General features: G+C 36.9%; 1 protein-coding gene across 1 annotated transcript in view; it reads right to left on the bottom strand.

Moving 5' to 3' along the window:
• Positions 1 to 19,190, bottom strand: part of DGKB (diacylglycerol kinase beta) — a 254,154-nt gene that overhangs the window by 81,644 nt on the left and 153,320 nt on the right. The window contains exons 9-11 of the mRNA XM_007463785.1: positions 11,786 to 11,903; positions 9,049 to 9,137; positions 8,850 to 8,966 (exon numbers count right to left, since the gene is read on the bottom strand). Coding sequence (XP_007463847.1) covers positions 8,850 to 8,966; positions 9,049 to 9,137; positions 11,786 to 11,903 — 324 coding nt within the window. The remainder of the gene's footprint in view (positions 1 to 8,849; positions 8,967 to 9,048; positions 9,138 to 11,785; positions 11,904 to 19,190) is intronic.

Raw genomic sequence — 19,190 nt, 5'->3', positions numbered from 1 at the left:
GTCCTTATAAGAAGAGAGAAATCTGGACATAAGGAGACAGATATGAAGGGAAGAAAGCCATGTGACAATGGAGGCAGAGATTTGGTGATGGAGCCACAGGCCAAGGGACACCAAGGACCACGGGCCACTAACAGAATCAGGAAGAGGTGAGGGAGTATTCTTCCTTACAGCCTTTGGAGGGAGCCCGACCCTGCTGACATCTTTATCTCGGGTTTCTAGCCTCCAGAACTATGAGAGAATAAATTTCTTTTCTTATTTTGTGGTATTTTGTTGTGGCAACCCTAGGAAACGAATATATGAATCATTATGAAAACTGAACCCAAACCAAAGACAGGCTGTGTGTCTGAAGACTCTTTTGTAATGTGGTGTCACAGAGAAAAAGCTTCTGCTTTTTGATCCTGTACCACCTACTTAAAACTGACAATGCAAGGCTCTACGAAGCCTCTACAAATAGAGAGATGTAAGAAAAAAATTCTGTCTATACACATTGAGAAAGTACTGATTTTCACTCTTGACTGTAGTTAGTGAAGCTTTACATGCAACTCTGAAGGACAGAGATGCAGGGCAATGACCACAGGTACATAAGCTGAGGGCCTCAGCCTCCTCCATGCCTCCATACCATGTGTTTCTAACAATCTACAACTGATATGATAAGGGATGACTAACCTCTCTATACAGTAATTTGAGGGTTACCAGATGTAAGAAAAGATAACAAAGATAACATGAATTTAATGACAGCTTTTTGGCATTTAGGCTAGTTTCCCAGCAGGGGGGGAAAAAAAGGAACTGAGGACTCAGGTAGAATCACACAGCTGATAAGCCAAACAGAATGTGTGTATAAAGGGTAACTCTCCGTATCGAGGTTGGAGGGTTTCAGAGCATAGCTACTGGTAAATGGTCCTATGAAATACTGCTCTCTGCAGAGCTAAATAAAACCAGCATGGCATTGTCCAGTTTGATTGTCACGTGGTCCATATTCCCAAGTTTTGTCTAGGCAGCTGCAAGGTAGGGTCTTGCAAGAACATAGGCATATAGCAGGGTCTACAAGGAGGTCAGTAACCATATCATCATCAGTGAAACAGGGAGACACAGTGCAAGAAAATTCTCCTCCCCAAGAAGTCTGTAGTAACTAATAATGTGCAAGGTACCTTATACTTTTAAGAAGACTGGAGTCTGGCAGCTGCTAAAGACAGCGGGATGTCCATCAACATCATGAGATTATTTATAACCAGGAGAATCAAACCAGAGGACACCATGTTGGAAAATACTGATCATTCCACAATGTGTATAGCAGGTCTAGTGCATTTATCGTACTCCTCAGAGACATACTTGAGGACAAAATATAAAATGTGAAAGCCAATGAGAAAATGCTTATAGTTCCCACGACTATTTATCAAGATTAAAAGTGAACCTCATTTTTGCTGTGAAACTAAAACTTCTGCATAAAGTCTCTTTTTTCGAAAAGAGCAAATATCAACAAAATAGAAACCATATAATAGAATTTAAAAGGCACTTTCCCCCAAAACTACCCCCAAACGGGTTATGTTCTGTTTCTTGATTAGGTGGTGGCTTCACAGGGTGCTCATTTGTGGAAAACTCATTGAGCTCTACCCTTAAGATATTTATACTCTTCTGCATGTATGTTATTTTTCAATAAAACTGTAAAAAGGAAAAAAAAAGTGAATATAACCAGCAATAAAAACAAGTTGCTTGCACTGGTCACCATGACATTTTACAGAAAAAGACACAGCACAGCTGAGTCCTTCTCAGTGTCAATAAGATACTGAAGTCTGACAATTGTCTTAAAGATAACCCAGATCCTAAATCAGCAAAACAGAAAAAGCCTCGTCAAGAAGAGAAATAAACTAGAACATTGATGAATCCTGCCTCTTAAATGAAATGGCCAATGAAGCCCCAGAGAAAGGAAATCGTTACCTTTTTAAAAGTGTTTTTATTTTTGTTCACATTTACCTCTGCATTTTTAAAGAGTAAGGCATAAAAATCTCAGGTCGTTATTTTATTATATGTACAGAAACGTCCATTCATGTTAAGGGAATCAGTCCCTTATCTAGGAAATTCATAAAATATAAACCAGCTATTCCTGGAAGTGAATTAAATACTTGGACATAATTTCAGAGTTTATGACAATTTCCAATAGCACCTAATTTAGAGCCAGGTCTATGTTTATTGAAAACAGCTGTCTCAATTTAGGAAGAAAAAGAAAATGTGTGAATGATGTGTATGTGTGTGTGTTTACTGGATGGAGTTGAGAAAAGAGTGAAGGCATTGTATTGAGAAGAAAGCAATGTAATCTAAGAAGTCAAAAGGGAGAACAATAGAAAAAATTTTTTCATAAGAATTTGGAGTCAAAAAAGAAATAAATATTTTCCTACAGAAAAATGAAGTGACCAGATTTAGAGGCACATTTGCTGGTTTATATACATTTTTTCTAACATTTTGCCATTTCAGGGTGCTGCCTTAATGCTGGCATTGGCTAAAGCATGAACCTTTCTATTTTATTTTTAATTTTTAATTTTTTTTTATTTGTGGTACGCGGGCCTCTCACCGTTGTGGCCTCTCCCATTGTGGAGCACAGGCTCTGGACGCGCAGGCTCAGCGGCCATGGCTCACAGGCCCAGCCGCTCCACGGCATGTGGGATCTTCCCGGACCGGGGCACGAACCCGTGTCTCCTGCATCGGCAGGCAGACTCTCAACCACTGCGCCACCAGGGAAGCCCTGAACCTTTCTATTTTAAAGGCATCAGAAACCTCTAAACATTATGTTAGGAGTTATTATTTTTTTATTTTTGGGGGGGGTATTTGCCTCACTTTTTTATTTTTTATTTTTTAACATCTTTATTGGAGTATAATTGCTTTACAATGGTTAGTTTCTGCTGTATAACAAAGTGAATCAGCTGTATGTACACATATATCCCCATATCTACTGTCTCTTGTGTCTCCCTCCCTCCCACCCTCCCTATCCCACCCCCTCAGCTGGTCACAAAGCACCGAGCTGATCTCCCTGTGCTATGCGGCTGCTTCCCACTAGCTATGTATTTTACATTTGGTAGTGTATATATGTCCATGCCACTCTCTCACTTTGTCCCAGCTTACCCTTCCCCCTCCCTGTGTCCTCAAGTCCATTCTCTCAAGTAGATCTGCGTCTTTATTCTGTCATACAGAATGAAGTCAGAAAGAGAAAAACAAATACTGTATGCTAACCTATATATGGAATCTAAAAAAACAAAAAGTGGTCATGAAGAACCTAGGGGCAAGGCAGGAATAGAAATAAGGAGTTAATATTTTAAAAGAAGTAGGAGCCCTACATGATACCAAAAGTCAATAATCCATAGTCATCGTATAAGCTTTCGTTTGCGAAGCTCAAATGACACGTATCATCCTCCTACCCTGTGAGTCCTGCCTGACCGCGGGTATTTTACCACAACCAGAGCAAATTATAACATCTTTTAAATAGAGGTTTTACATGTCAAGAAAATATGTTCATGGCAGAAATGAACAGATATAAACAGTATGATCTTAAGAATCAGAGAACGTAAGCAAGGGGAGGAGGAGAGAAGCAATGATGACATTCAGCCCGGCTGATTGAATTATAAAGCCCAGGGGAAATGGTTGCCTAATGGTAGAAGGTAGTTTATACTGCTCTCACTTAGGATTTTTCTGTTTTTATTTTTTAAGTGGTTAGATTTACAAAAGGAGATAAAACCCAGTTCTAAGAGCCTAACATTCTATCTACATAATGGCAAATAGTATTATATCAAGAAGCCACAGGTTCTGAATAAAAAAGGGGTGCTAAAATGGTTTTTTTTAATCTTTAAGCATTTGTCTACACTTACTTGTATATATGATGCAGATTTGAGTATTACAGGATGATTTTTAAAAAATTTAAATCATGCATTTAAAATTCACTACTTAGCAGTAAGAAGAACAGTGTTATCAGTCATGAAAGTGAATTCTAAACTCAGCACTCCATCAAGATTTAGGGTTATTAGAAGAAAAATGTGTATACTGGACCCGGAGCTGGATGAGATTGTAGTCTAACAGTGTAGATGACGCTAGCATGCAGACGTGACACTGCTGGACAGCATTTCAGTCTTTCCTTTGGTGTGGAATAAAAGCCTAGAAAGTGTTTAGAAAATGGCACATTATTATCAAGGAAAATTTCAAGGAAAATGTCGAACTTAATTTGATTCCTGAGGTATAGTCAAAATTTGAGGTGGGTGCGTTCAGGGCAATACTAGAGTAAGCAAAATAGGGGGGAAGCATGGCTTTCCCAGAGGCCTGTCAACAGACATGCTCGGCTACAGCAGGGACTGGGCATACAGGGGACTACCATATACGTCATGTGCTTAGGTTTGGGTCAGATATTTGGAGAAGTAAAAACCAGGTTGAGGTAGGAAGAGGTGAGAGCTGCATTTATTATCACAGGACTATTATAGGTTGCTGAAGGTGGCATATGATAACAAACTAGTATTTTCAGAAGATGACTCTGGAGGTGGTTTGCAGCCTGTGTTATAGGAAAAGTACCTTCTGTTAGGGAGATAAGCCAAGATTTCTGACTCTAATCTAGTTAAGAGGTGCTAAGAGCCTGCACGTGGGCTGTGAATGGTGAAGACAAAAAACTCAAATCTGAGAGAGATATTTTAAGGGGAAAACTTAAAGTCTCAGAGATAGGTTGGATATATGAAATAGAGGTGAAAGACAAGGATAAAAGAGACTGACTTCTATTTCCAATGATTGCAAGCCTGATGTTACCATGTCTGATAGAATACAGTTGGAATAGCTGTTCTTAGTGAATATAAATAAATCAGCCTAGTCTAGCATTTAGTGATATTTGGGACCACATGGTTCTGGGTGCTTTTAGAATATGCAGGTACTATTCTTAGACTGGGCAACTACAGACCCTTCCAGAAGCGAGTAAGAGATGGCATGAGTAACATTCATGGAGTGCCCTCTGTGAGCCACGGGATGGGTTTTGTACCCTCACATGACATTTTAGCTAGTTTTCACTATGATAATAATTGTCCTTCCATAAGCACTAGTATGTATAGGGCCTTCCCTGAACACAATGACATAGATTTTTTTAAAAAATTCTTACAAAAATCTTACAAAATAGGTATCATTAAGTCCATTTTACAAATTAGGAAGCTGGCCAAAGCTTTTTACATACTTGGCCCAAGATTGTACAGCTACTATCTTACTGATTGGACAGAGACATTCTTAAGAATCTGGTCAGTCTAACTTATGACTAAGTTAAAACTCAAGCCATTTCCAAAAGTCGTAAGTGCAAAGGAAGTGATGGCATTTGGAAAACCACTGAAATGAAGCCACGTTTCGTTATCTTTGTTTCTCTCTGCAATCTATGCCTCACGGACTCCGTTCAGATAGGTCTTACTAAAGCTCAGCTCTGACGGTGCCATATCCCATCACAACTTCTGCTAGTTCTTTGCTATATTAATAGAACTTTCTGGGAAGCATTAAGACGTAAGAAAGTAGATTCAGTTTGTTTAAAGGCAACCAGTAGTGTGTCAGTCAAAAGCAGATCAACTTTATACTAAAATTTTCATACAATAGTTCAGGAAGAAAGTATAGATTATGCTAAATATATAAATGTTTAGAGGTAAATATCCTATGTTTAACCTAGGCAAAAAAATCTATAAATTAATAGATATAGTCTTATAATTGCTTAACATTAAAAACCAAAACAGCACAGAGGCTGAAGTTATTTTTAAGAAGGCTATATATATTCTTCTGGATACATGAGGACTTATATAAAAATATCAAGTCTTGTTTCATGATCCAAACACCCACAGGAACCCCGGAGATCATGGTTTACAGCAAATCAGGCTAAAGTTAGCCAGAAGCCTCGGGTCTTGGGAGAGCTTAGTAAGAGGGCAGCCACTTTTCCCTAACTCTGCCTTACACCCTTCAGTGGTCCCTGGTTAGCCTGTGTCCTGAGTAGAACTCGGGATTTAAATACATTTACAGCTTATATTGTGCTTTGCTGTAGTGACCAAAGAGTCATCTTCATGTACACTCTGATCTTTTGTTAAGAATAAGATGTTAGGGACATGCTGTCTGAACTGAATTAGATATGAAATCCTTAGATTTTAAAAAGCAGAGTTTATCCAGAGGTAGCACCTTCTTTCCTATAAAAGGAAAGGCCTAATTTCTTACAACACTAGGAACAGGATCAAGACCAAAAATAAATATGTAACTGGAGAGTGCCTGGGCTACAAATACAGATTTTGGAGTCACAGATGAGAGGAACCACTAAAACAAAAGAAAGAAAACAAGAAAAACAAAATGAAATATAAAACAAGAAAAAAATTTCAAGATGCCCTGATTATCAATAAGACCGTTAGCAATGGTAATTTGAGGAGAATGATTCCCATAGAATGAAAAGGGCAGAAGATATACCTCATAGAGATTAAATGGAGGAAGGAGAAGAGGAGTCAAGTAAAGAAACTTAAAATCTCCAAAAGCTTTTCTATTAGGAAAGGTAGCAATGCATATTTTTATTTATTTTTCTTTAAATGTATTTATTTTTATTTTTGGCTGTGTTGGGTCTTCGTTGCTGCACGTGGGCTTTCTCTAGTTGTGGCGAGAAGGGGCTACTCTTCATTGCGGTGTGCGGGCCTCTCACTGTCATGGCTACTCTTGTGGCGGAGCACGGGCTCTAGGTGCATGGGCTTCAGTAGTTGTGGTGCGCGGGTTTCAGTAGTTCTGGCTCACGGGCTCTAGAGCACAGGCTCAGTAGTTGTAGCACACAGGCTTTGTTGCTCTGTGGCATGTGGGATCTTCCCAGGCCAGGGATCAAACCCATGTCTTCTGCATTGGCAGGCAGATTCTTAACCACTGCGCCGCCGGGGAAGCCCAGCAATGCATATTTTTAGAGCGTTCAAACTTTAAACACATTGGTTTTTTTTCAAGAAATAAAAATAGGAGGGGCTTCCCCGGTGGCGCAGTGGTTGAGAGCCCACCTGCCGATGCAGGGGACACGGGTTCGTGCCCCAATCCGGGAAGATCCCACATGCCGCGGAGCGGCTGGGCCCGTGAGCCATGGCCGCTGAGCCTGCGCGTCCGGAGCCTGTGCTCCGCAATGGGAGAGGCCACAGCAGTGAGAGGCCCACGTACCGCAAAGAAAAAGAAAAAAAAGAAAGAAAAAAAAAGAAATGTATGAAGGATGGCAAAATAACTTGAAATACAACGAAGAAATAAATTCTGATATTCTCTAACTTCAGTTTATAGTAAAGATATAATTAATGAAAGATACACTTTATGGGGAAAGTAAGAGGAACGGGCTCCTACAAGATCAGAAATAAAACAGAAATATTTTTATAGATGCTTAGCAAGAAAAAAAAGAAAACTAATATTTTTTAATGGCCCAAATTTTTTAACAAATGAAATAGTTTTGGTCTTCTTAAAACTGAGAACTCAACATGTTTAAGTAATTTCTATGTGTAATTTAAATCATTGTTAGACGTTTTATTACAATAACCAAACACTTCAAAAAAATAAAACTGTCTTTCATAATTGAGGAAATTTCAAATGTAAATATAATTTAACCGAGTAATAGCTGAAAATGATTGAAGAAAATGTGTTCATTTTAAAAAAGTACTTAATTGTACTTTTGAAATGCAAGTCACAGTTTGTTTTTCTCATTATCCTGTGTGTGTGTGTGTGTGTGTGTGTGTGTGTGTGTGTGTGTGTGTGTTTAAGAAAAATTTTTAAATGGCGTGTGTGTTGGGGAGGGGTGTTGAGGGGCACTACAGAGAAACGTATCTGCTTAACTGAAACAACGCTCCCTACCTTTTTATTCCCACAAAAACAAGAATAATTTGTCCTATAAGAAGATGACTCATACACTAGCTGTAAAAAGAAAACACAACCGATGGGGGAAAAAACCCAGCCCCATAAATGTTTTTGTACCAAATTGTAAAAAATGGCTATTCTTAAAAATGTGCGTTCTAATTAATTTCCAGAAGTACAACATGAAACGCTAGAGGTACCATCTAACAACTGCATTTATTCCAGAAGTTACTTGTAGCAGCTTTGACAATTAAGCAAACTAGGTAGAGTGCTAAGATTTCCTGGGAAAGACCAAGTGATCTCTTCTTTCTCGATTGTCAATACCATTAATGACTAGTGTTTACATCCGTATCTGTTATCCCTCAATTTATGATTTAACTAAAGGAGCAAGGCAACACCATGTTACAAAGAAGGGTTAAGTGAGTTCTTAGAAGCATCAAGAACTAAAATATGGACCACCTGCATCTCTACCTAGTCATGTGGTCATTGATGATTTGCATAGATTTTTCTTGGTCTTAGTGTCCTCACTATAAAATTAAGTCTTTGTACCACATTATTCATTGTGCTACCCTTTTTAAGCCCATAGATTCTATGATTGGAATAAATTTAGAACATGTAGAATAGAAAATTTTACCAGAATAGTGTTTTTGGGCAGAGGGATAGCTGAGCTCTACCCTGTCAGTATCCCAGGCTCACTGCCCACCCATAGCCATCGTGTCTGGTTACCTTCCTGGCAGCTCCTAGAACTCCATGGAGCACAGATTGAACACCTTATGACAGTATTATCTCTAAGGTTGTCACTAGCTCTAAAATTCTCGATTCTATGAGGACAAATCTGACCTTGACATTTATCCCTTTGGGAGCCACACATGATATAAGAGGCCCCCATGAATTTATGCTAACTTGGACTTAGTCTAAAATTCAGGATGGCCTTCCAGGATAGGACTCATCAGAGAACATGGGATATACCATCTTCATCGTGAGTGAATGCTAGAGATTTATCCTTCGATGTTACTCACTGTGATCTGACACCAAACACAATGCAGTCCTGTCAAGCCCTGGTAACATTTAACCGTTTTGTGGCACTTATCACACTTGGTTGGGCAGTTGCCTTCAACCCAGTAATGATGCATCACCTAGAACACAACAAAAGCACTGTGGTAAGAGGAGGCATCCATAAACACCACCCTCAAAAAGCAAGCATGGCCACACACTTACATCAGTGTTCTTCTTGGACTTTACGTAAGTCTTGATGCAAGAAGGAGGTGCTCTAGCCACGCAGCGCTCATGTACTGTGTACTTGCAAACTGAAAGGAAACATGTACACAAATTCAGAGCTAATCCTGGTCCTGATTGCAATTTTATACAGAAAGAATGACATTAACAGAAGCTTGTTTCATAGCCACTGCTCCCTAATCAATCCAATCAGCCACATCAAGGAAAAGTCCAACTCGACTGTTTTTACCATGGAATACAAAAGGCCAATTAGTACAGGAAATATTATGCATGTGAAGAACCAAGACTCCTCTATCATGGCAATAGCAGGAAATGCTTAATTAAATCAGGCCTCACTCAAATTTTTCACGATAATTCCCAGATGACAAACATACTAAAGACAAATTGATGACTGCCAAATGGCTTGGTGTCATTTGCTAGAAGGAAGAGATCTATATTTTACAAAGTATAGGCATGAGAGCAGCTGGCGGGCATGGGAATAAAAGCGCATGAGTTTATGCTACTTTGTCTATTGATTTATCTAAACCTTAAATGGCTGATTAGTCTATTTCCAGAGAATAGATTTCATCATACTTGCCAGACCTTCAGTTAAACTTCATCCCTCATTGCCATCATGGCACTGTTTGTCCAAAAGGAACAACATTTGCTGGGCAGCATATTGTATATACATATATGCAAAATTTTATATGTATCTGCAAATATGTATAGAAACACATGTACAAACATATATATATGTGTGTATATAAAATGTATAACGTATATAAAAAACCAACACGTACACTTTATTGGCATCTTTAAATTACTTCATGGCTTGATTCTCAATATAACTCAGGGTCATATACAGATATTCTTTAATAAAACACTGGTTCCAAATTAAGAATTCTAAATGCATAAATACATAGAATAAAAATTAAGTAAAAAACAACCAAGCAGCTCTCTCAATATAACGAACAAAAATTAACTACTGCATGAAGTTAGAATGAAAATATAATATTTAAATAGGAAAACTATTCCCAAATATCCACATCTGTGATTTCCTTTGGCAACACTGAGGAAGAAAACGCAGTTTCTCTTCTCTTCCATATTTGGCAATAATGTTGAGTATTACATGTGCACACTAATCAGTTAAAATTTGTGAGCAAGGTTCTCACTCTTATATGATATTGCCCATATTATTTGAGAATTACCATTTTGTTTCATAAGCTCCCATCAAGAGAAAGTACCATGAAAAATTATTTTCCTTAAAAATAATAAAACTTTGAAAACAAATTACTTCCTTTGTACATGGAGAATGTTCTGGTATAAATAGCTTTTTAAATGTGGCCACTAGAAACTGCCCTCTAAAGCGGCACGAGGTAATTTTATGTAACTTTATTAAAATCCTTAAACAGGTAAGAAATCACTTAAAAGTGTACCTATTATATGGTTTTTAATGTAAAATAAAACATCTGAGAGAAAGTCAACTCCCAAATATGCTACCAAAGAAGCTGTTAGCTAAAAATAATATCTGAAAATTATGCATTATATGGAAGCCAGGTGAAAAATTAGATTTAATATCAATGCACGAAAATAAGATATGTCTAATAAACGTGACAATTTCAGTAACTCCATACACTGCAGAAAAGGGCGTGGATGGACAATGTGCTGGACCAAGACAAAGTCGCACTTTAGTGAGGAGGACTCAATATTCCCTCTGTTTTTTTTTTTTTTGCGGTATGTGGGAGACTCTCTCTCAACAGTGAGAGCACTGTTGTGGCCTCTCCCGTTGCGGAGCATGGGCTCCGGATGCACAGGCTCAGCAGCCATGGCTCACGGGCCCAGCTGCTCCGCGGCATGTGGGATCTTCCCGGACCGGGGCATAAACCCGTGTCCCCTGCATCGGCAGGCGGACTCACAACCACTGCGTCACCAGGGAAGCCCTCCCTCTGTTTTAACAGAGGCATCAGGGAATGCAAAAGTTCCTCAGGTATACATCTTGTTTATTTAAAACTTCTTAAGTGCCTTTTATAAATTAATTGTTACATATACTACCAGAAAGAACACCATAGAATAAAATAAATATTGTAAAGATAAGTGTACCGAAATAAAAATAATGGCCACAATTCATGAACTGGCAACCCTTTGGGTTCTAATATCTATTAACCATATGTTCCGGAGCCTGTGCTCCCCAACGGGAGAGGCCACAACAGTGAGAGGCCCGCATACCGCAAAAAAAAAAAAGAATCATGTGCCTGAGGTATAAGATTAGTGTGTATTCCTTGTGATTTCTTAGTTTGAATGGAAACTGATAATCAATTAATTATTTTTGAAAGACTGAAAGGAATTAGCTCATTATAGGAAGACTGTGAATAAAGTGATAACTTAGGGAGGGAAAAAAGACAAATATGCATAAGATGTAAATATGAGAGACCAATGGATATTTTCATAATACTCCCAGAAGAAATGGGAATCATGAATAAATTAAACTACAGTGGAAAGAAAATGGCTAGTGAATTGGGAAATGTCCTTATTTCTTTTCCAAGGAGAAGGTTTTCCAAAATTGAAGAAAGTTAAAACTAGAGTGATCTAAACCTTCAGAAACATACTTCAGGGAAAGATAAATCATAGGTTCGGGAAGGGTCAGGTGATTTCTTAACTCCGTCTACAAATAGAACTATTCCACGAAATCAATGGCTTCTCACCAGAGGTGATGACATCCGGGCAAAGCAAACGTACTCACAGGAGCAGCAGAGGCCCTGCTTCCCCACGCCGATCAGCATGTTCAAGCAAAGATTGCAGTAGGCAGGTTTGTTAAAGTGCTTGAGTCGCCACACATGCTGTCCGTCATCCTTCACATTCTGCACGGGACGCAAGAGAAAAAGATTTCACTTAATGAAGTAAACAGTGGAATATGTAAGTGCCAATAAAATTCAGAGCTGGACTGAAGCATTTGAAGACAATCTGTTATTTCATCCCTGACTTTCTCCAAGATTGCTACAGAGTCTAGAAAACCACATGTGCTCTAGTGGAATGAGATCCTGCTAACAAATATCGGATGCTATAGCAACCCACAAATTCTTGCCTAATATCAACAGTTCAACAGCAGGTCCCAACCATCATAACCGTCCGCCAAACTGAGCACTCCTCCGAACAGAGGCGTGTTTGCCTCACCTCTGTATACTTTATTCCTAGCACAATTCCATAAACAAATCAGTGAATAAAGGAAGAGAAAATACTCTTGAGTGGAAGATTCTGAGAGATGAAAACCTTGGCAGAATATGTTAACCCTTGCTTAATAGTAGGAATATGTAAATTTCTTGATGGTGGTTAGCTCTTATGAGGAGGTAGAAGGGTGGGATGGGATGGGAAAGAATGACACTTAAAAGTAAGTTATTCATGATATTCTAAGGCTTCAGTTGGGGGATTCCTTATATGTTATAATTGACACTAATATATTTTTGTATGTCTCAAATAGAAAATTTAAAAACATAAACTTTTATAAGGCTCTAATTACATTATTATTTTACTTCTCTTTTACAAAATATGAATGATTTTAATCTCATGGAAAGATGACAAAAATATTAAAACTATATTACTGTATTTATTTATAACAGTGTCTACCATTATTTGCCACAATAAAACCTTGAGTTCAATTAATTCACATTTTAGCAAAACAACTGTAATTATTATATATTCTTCTAAGTAAAACTCTATAATATTATAATAGCTATTCTCTATTAGATACATTAGATACATTGAAGTAAAATGAAATAATATGATGCTTAAGATTCCTTACAAGGAGGTGAAGATATTAAATGAAGTTATTATACATCATTACTTTTATTACCATCATTTTCTGTATTAACATGTAGTCCTTGTACATCATGTACCAAACCATATCAAACTCAGATTAATTTTAGACATCATTTATTGGTATTCTATAGAAACCACTGCAGGTCATGGTTTTTCAGGTTAGTCAAGTTGCCATACTTCTTAGAACACGTTGAGCTAATACTTTTTTGAGCACCTATTATGTGCTGGGGCACTAATACAAGTTCTGTGGTAGTGAGACAGTATAAACATGCCCAGATCATCTTGTTTCTCTGGATAATAAAATATTAATAATAATGCTTCCTAACTACTTTTTCCTATTCCCTATCAAGAGATAAACCACCAGATTTGAAGTACCCAATTGAATCCACTGTAACTAATTCCTACATTAGAACCAGAAATGTCAAATTCGCATTATAATATGAAACATTAATGAAAATGCTTTCTGGGAGATAATTCTCCATGGGTCTCTTGAATTTCTGCACATTTTGTAAGCAGAGGAACTGTCCTTTTCTCCAAGTTAACTTTTCAAAGGTGTCTGAATAACATACAGCCTTGCACAACAGAGATGTGCAGAGGGCAGGTTTCCTTACTGTCCGGTGTAATAAAGATAATTTCTCCCTTCTAAGCAAAGGTTTAGCAAGTGTGTTTACTGCGTATTATAAAAGATTTAGCTTCCCCAAGCCAGGGGTTCTGGGCTCTGATGCTGTGCAAGGCAATTACTTGGACCTCTCTCCATCACCCCTAAGAGACTTCATGGGCCAGGAGAACTAGCTCAGATGTGAAGCTCCTATTGCTTCTTTGCTGTGAGTAAACAAGTTTTTGTTTCTGACCCAGGCACTCATGTCCTCTGCCAGCACCCGTGGAACTGTGGCAAGCTCACTTGTTCACTTGCAAGTAGGGTAACTCTCAGACCCATCATGGTTCCTGACAATGTTCAGCTTATTTTCCTGACAAAGAACTAACAAGTTCTCAGCAAAAGCACTTCTGCAGAAGGTGCCATGGAGGAGACATCAGAAGACAATGGTGTTTCAGGTGTTTTTCGAAAGCTTAAGAAATAGATTTTATAGTAATTTCTGAATCCAGTTCTGGTCTGCTCAAGTCATATGACTTCTATTATCTTTATTATGTGAATGGAATGCTTTATATATTTGTTTAATTTTTCTATAGCTTCCAAACTATCTCTGTTTTAAAATTTCTATTCCTTCAAATAAGAATAAGATGCCCTGATGTTAAAAGTTAAAGAGGTTAATTTTTTTAAACATATTGATAAAGTTAGCATTAAGTATTAGTTTAAATAATTAGATTAATTCTTAAAAAGACATTTTTAAGTGAAAAGGAGAAAAGAAAATTTAATTTTCATATGTATTACTGTTCTCATAAGCCTTGTCATTTTATTTTTAAATGAGTGTCCATTACATGTGAATAAGCCTCCTCCTGTTGAAGAGCACATATGGACTAAGTTAGCTGGCATTTTCCTTATCAAAAAATAAACAAGTCTGAACGTGGGTGTTCTGTCAATCAGAACACTTAGCCATGTTACAGGCTGCCACTGATGCACAAATCCATTACCCCGACAGAAAATGCTCTACCAAAAAACAAATTAAATCACTTTATAGCTCTTAGCGGATACATTGCCAGAATATTCAGAGGATGAAATATGTATGTGACTTCAAGAGAAGACATTGAAACCAGGAGCCAACTACTTCTAAGCAGCACATATTAAATGCCAACGCTATGTATTTTCATGTCTTGTCTTGTTTGTCTTATTTAGATGGTAAACTTACTGGGGAAGGGGGAGACTCTGTCCCTTACTATATTCTATCAGCCAGTAGAGCATACGCCTCTTAGTACTTCCACTGCAAATAAATATTTATTGTCATAAAGAGGAATTCATTTTTATAAAAAAGCAATGAAGAGGGAATCTGGAAGGCTTGATTCCTGGCCTCTGATGACAATGTGGATAAGCCATTTCACCTTTCTTATTTTCCCCTCTGATAAAATGAAATAAAATGAAAGTAACCACTTTCCTCACCAGGCCATGGTGTGAGGTTTCATTATACAATACCTGTGAAGTCAATTTAGCTCCTCAGAAGACTGGTGTTATATAAACAGCAAATATTATTACCATCATTGGGTTGAGTTGCGTAACATCCCAGTGTTTCAGCCAAAAGATTTGAGAAGGATGTTGGTAGGTTTATGATACTTTATTTCATAAAAGTTGTGTTCTCCTGGTTTTTTCATTACCAGACATTACTCTTAATAAAAATTTATTCCTGATATTTAGTAAACACCGTATTTTATAATGAAGCACTTCAGTTCTGTGCATGTGTCAGAGAAACGTTTAATGAAACACAGGCAAATTAACACAGAGAGGGAGTGCCAGGGTCTTCCTCGCCCTCTAATCCCTTGTAAGTCAAAAGGAGGCTTTGAAGGGGTGAATGCTCTCTGGAAAATATTGAAAACTATTTCATTATCTTAGTGATTTCTAAAGTATTAGTTTCTTCTGTAAATACCCCCAAGACTGCAGACAGTGTTCAAGTGAACTAGGACTGTTATTATAAATAATAGCATTTTTTTCGAAAGACCTCAAGGAGAGATTTCACTGATGTCACAGCCAAAATGCTCCCATCCCCCTGCCCAGCCATGTCCCTGTTGCAACTGACCTCACTTATGACACATAGAAGAGCTAAGGTCGCAAATGGATTCCAACTCAAGAAATAATAAGTGCCATTAAATTACCTTACTTTTCTGTTCAAGGTCTCCAAAAAATTATAATGATATGAAAGAAACTGTTCTTTTAGACAAAAAGATGAACTATATCAAGCCTGAGAAAAGAGAATGCAGAAAGAACTTTTAAAATTCTGAGTGGAGCTGTAATCAACTGCCCATCTCCAGATCCCACTTTCTGAAGTCAGGCTCAGACCCCAATAGTCTTAAGGTTCAAATGCCATTTCAACTGTCAGTAACATCACGTGGTTATTTTCCTTGAATGACCCAGTGTGGAATCTCAAGAATTGTTGCATTTATCCAGCTTCATAACTCCTTTCTAGATTGTGCAAACAGCAGAACAACATCTTAACCAAATTAAATTTTAAAAAATAGAGTGTGAAACATTAGTTTTCCAAATATACCTTAGTCTATTAAGAATACATCATCTTCTGCTTTCCATCATACTCATCAAGGGACACATTTCATCAGAAATCAGGAAGCAAACCAAAGAATTACTTATACTTTATTGAATCAGGCAAAAAAATGTATCCTAAAACATTTCAATCAATGGCAAAGTTTAAACTATATATAGGGATTAAAGACCAGGACTCTGAGAACATATAGTGAAATCAACATACATAACCTTTCAAAAATCATAAGGCCAGATTTGGGCCCAACAATCCAACACTAAGAAGTGAAGGTATCCTTATTTTAAGCCAGTCTCCTATTTAAATGTGTATTCCTGTTTTTATGATAATATGAATTCAGGAATTTTCCTTGAAAAATCTAATAATGATCCAAGATTACAGATTTCAGGAATTGGAGCATTACTAATTATCCTGTTCATCGAGGAAAACAAATGTTTGAACTGAGAGAATATCAGAAAAGGAAAGGGATATTCCTGACTAATTTCTTTTTACATGTCCAGACAAGATGACTGGCAAAAAAATGACCTAGTTAGTTAATAATCAAGCCAGGGTGAAGGCCAATTTGATAACGTTCACTACCACTCTACTATCTCTTTATGAGTCCTTATGCCTTGCTGGGGTGGCTAATTGAGCTAGATTGAAAAAAAAAAAATCAGATTTCTCTTTCCAAGATAATTTTAAAACAGTTAACACTCATTCTGTTTGTATGACAGATTAGTGATAGAATAACTTGGGAGTCAGCAAAACTATGGCCCTTGGGTCAAATATGGTCAGCAAGCTGTTTTATAAATAAAGTTTTATTGGAACACAGCCCTGCTGTCATTTAGGTGGTGTCTGTGATGGCTTTTGCACTGCAGTGGCAGAGTCCAGCAGTTGCAACAGAGACCTTAAGACCCACAATGCCTAAACTATTAACTATCTGTCCTTTTACAGGCAAAGTTTGCCAATCACTAGAGCAGAGTTTATTGCTAGATACAGTTATTTAAAAAAGAAAAACACTTTCCTTCAAAATAAGATTTTTTAAAAAAGCAATTCTTCACTGAGATGAATGCTGAAGGAAGAATGAGTAAGTCTCAGGCATAAATTTTTAATTGTAATCAAAATCACATATGCCACCCAAACACTCGATTTTACTTCAGATGTAAGAGACTATACCATTTCATACTGGGTCTCATGAAGTGTGAAGGACTTCTTATAAGAGAAAGGAAATGACTTCTACTCCCTAGCATTTGATAAAGAATCAGGTTCTGATAAACTACAATTCTGATCCTAGCACCACAATGGGTATTAGGTAAAATAGAGTACTTTAAAAACTTCTGTTGATGGAGAAAAATGAACTACAATAAAATCACAACTGCTCTACCTTATATTTCACGTGAGGACTGCTCTCCCAGGGCAATATTCTTATCTGGGTAATTGGGCTAATACACCACGGTCACTTTCAAATACACTGTGGTATTTAACATGCACTATCAATTAGCATCTACTCCCTGAGCTCATAATTGACAATAGACAAGAATATATAGGACAGGCCTCACAATAAATGGCTGAATTCAACCTAAAGCTTCTAGATTTCCAATCTCATAAGCAAAAGTGGGGGGCAAAGTAGGAGGGAATGACACCATGAATCAAATTCTCTACAGGTAATAACAAAACACATTTACTGCCTACAGAAAAGGAAATAAATCTCAATTACTAAAAAAGGCCTTCATCACTCAGTTGTCATTGTGTCATTACTGGTTTGTAAAACACTTACCATGCCTTGGAATTAAAAAGCTGTTTTTAACAAATAGGTGCTCTGACTTGTGATCATAATTACATAGCTTTTCCATTTTATTAAAAGCCAATTTTAAAAACATTATTGACTTATTCTTTTTTTAAGAAGTAAAGAAAATACTCTCAGAATTGTTCTTCACAGGGGAACCATGCAATATCATATTCAAGTCGATCTACAAATGTTAAATAATGTAGCCCTGCCATCAAGTGGCCATCACTGGGAACACAACTTTGGAACACAGCTTGGGTTTCTTTGAAACCCTGAATCGATTTCTATCAGCTCTAAGAAAAAAATCTTTTAACGAAAAACATAAAATATAAATCTAAGAATATTAATATAAAGTAAATTATGTATCATTAACCTGATGGACATTAATGGCAAAGAATTGTCATCCCGTTGAAATAAAGTTACTGCTACACTAGAAACTGATGAGGTATATTGTATTTGTTTAAAATATTTTTAGTTAAATCCACATAGATTTGTGGACTATATATACCAATGCTATTTTTATAATTTCACAAATATCTATATTTATGAATAAAACTAAAGAATTTCTAAGCAATATTTTCCAAAATAAAACATTATTTCAATATCTTTCTGTGATTTTAAAAATATAGATGACTATATCTCCATTTCTGTACTTTCCTGTCCAACTCTCAACTACCAAATGATTTACTTACTTCTTTCATTCTCTCATACACGAATTTCCATAAATATTTAGAATAAAAACACTTTAGCTTTAAAAATATAAAATTCCCTTTGGGAACCATTATCAATAGAATTTCTTGAATAGTCATTTGTCAACTATATTTCAGTATAGAATATACACCAAACCTTACAAAGTTAACATTTAGTCAGTTTTCTTTCTGTTTTCTCCCAACAGTCTGATTTACATATGCTTTTGACAGAAGGTATATTAAAAAATAAACACATATTTATGATACAGAGATATATAGTAAGTTATTACAAAAGATACTAGGTTATGTATAGTATAAGAACATCAGATACAAGAAGTATTGCTCCATTAATTTGTAAAAGGTAGAAATATGTATCTATTAACAATAAGGTCTATATTAACTTTGTTTTAATAAAGTATTTACTTTAAGGGTAATTTCCTATTTATCATCTATTAGTAATTTTTCTTTTCCTTCCTCTGACCATGTCTAAAATCCCATGGGCCTCATTAAGGCTAAGATTAACCTGAATGTAAACGAATTTGAAGATCCAGGTGAATTGGAGACAAATTCTACCATCTGAAACCCATTTACATTTTCCCAAACCCATATGTAAACATGTACAAACCTATTTTTATATACTCTCAGGTGTTTTACAAACACAGACTGCAAGATCTCTTGAGAACTGTCTTTAAAAAAAAATTGCTATCTTGAGTAACTGTG

The sequence above is a fragment of the Lipotes vexillifer genome, unplaced genomic scaffold (assembly GCF_000442215.2).
Source record: "Lipotes vexillifer unplaced genomic scaffold, Lipotes_vexillifer_v1.1 scaffold489, whole genome shotgun sequence".
Lineage (NCBI taxonomy): Eukaryota > Metazoa > Chordata > Mammalia > Artiodactyla > Lipotidae > Lipotes > Lipotes vexillifer.
Note: the sequence above shows the minus strand (reverse complement) of the source record. Positions and strands in the feature narration are given on the sequence as shown.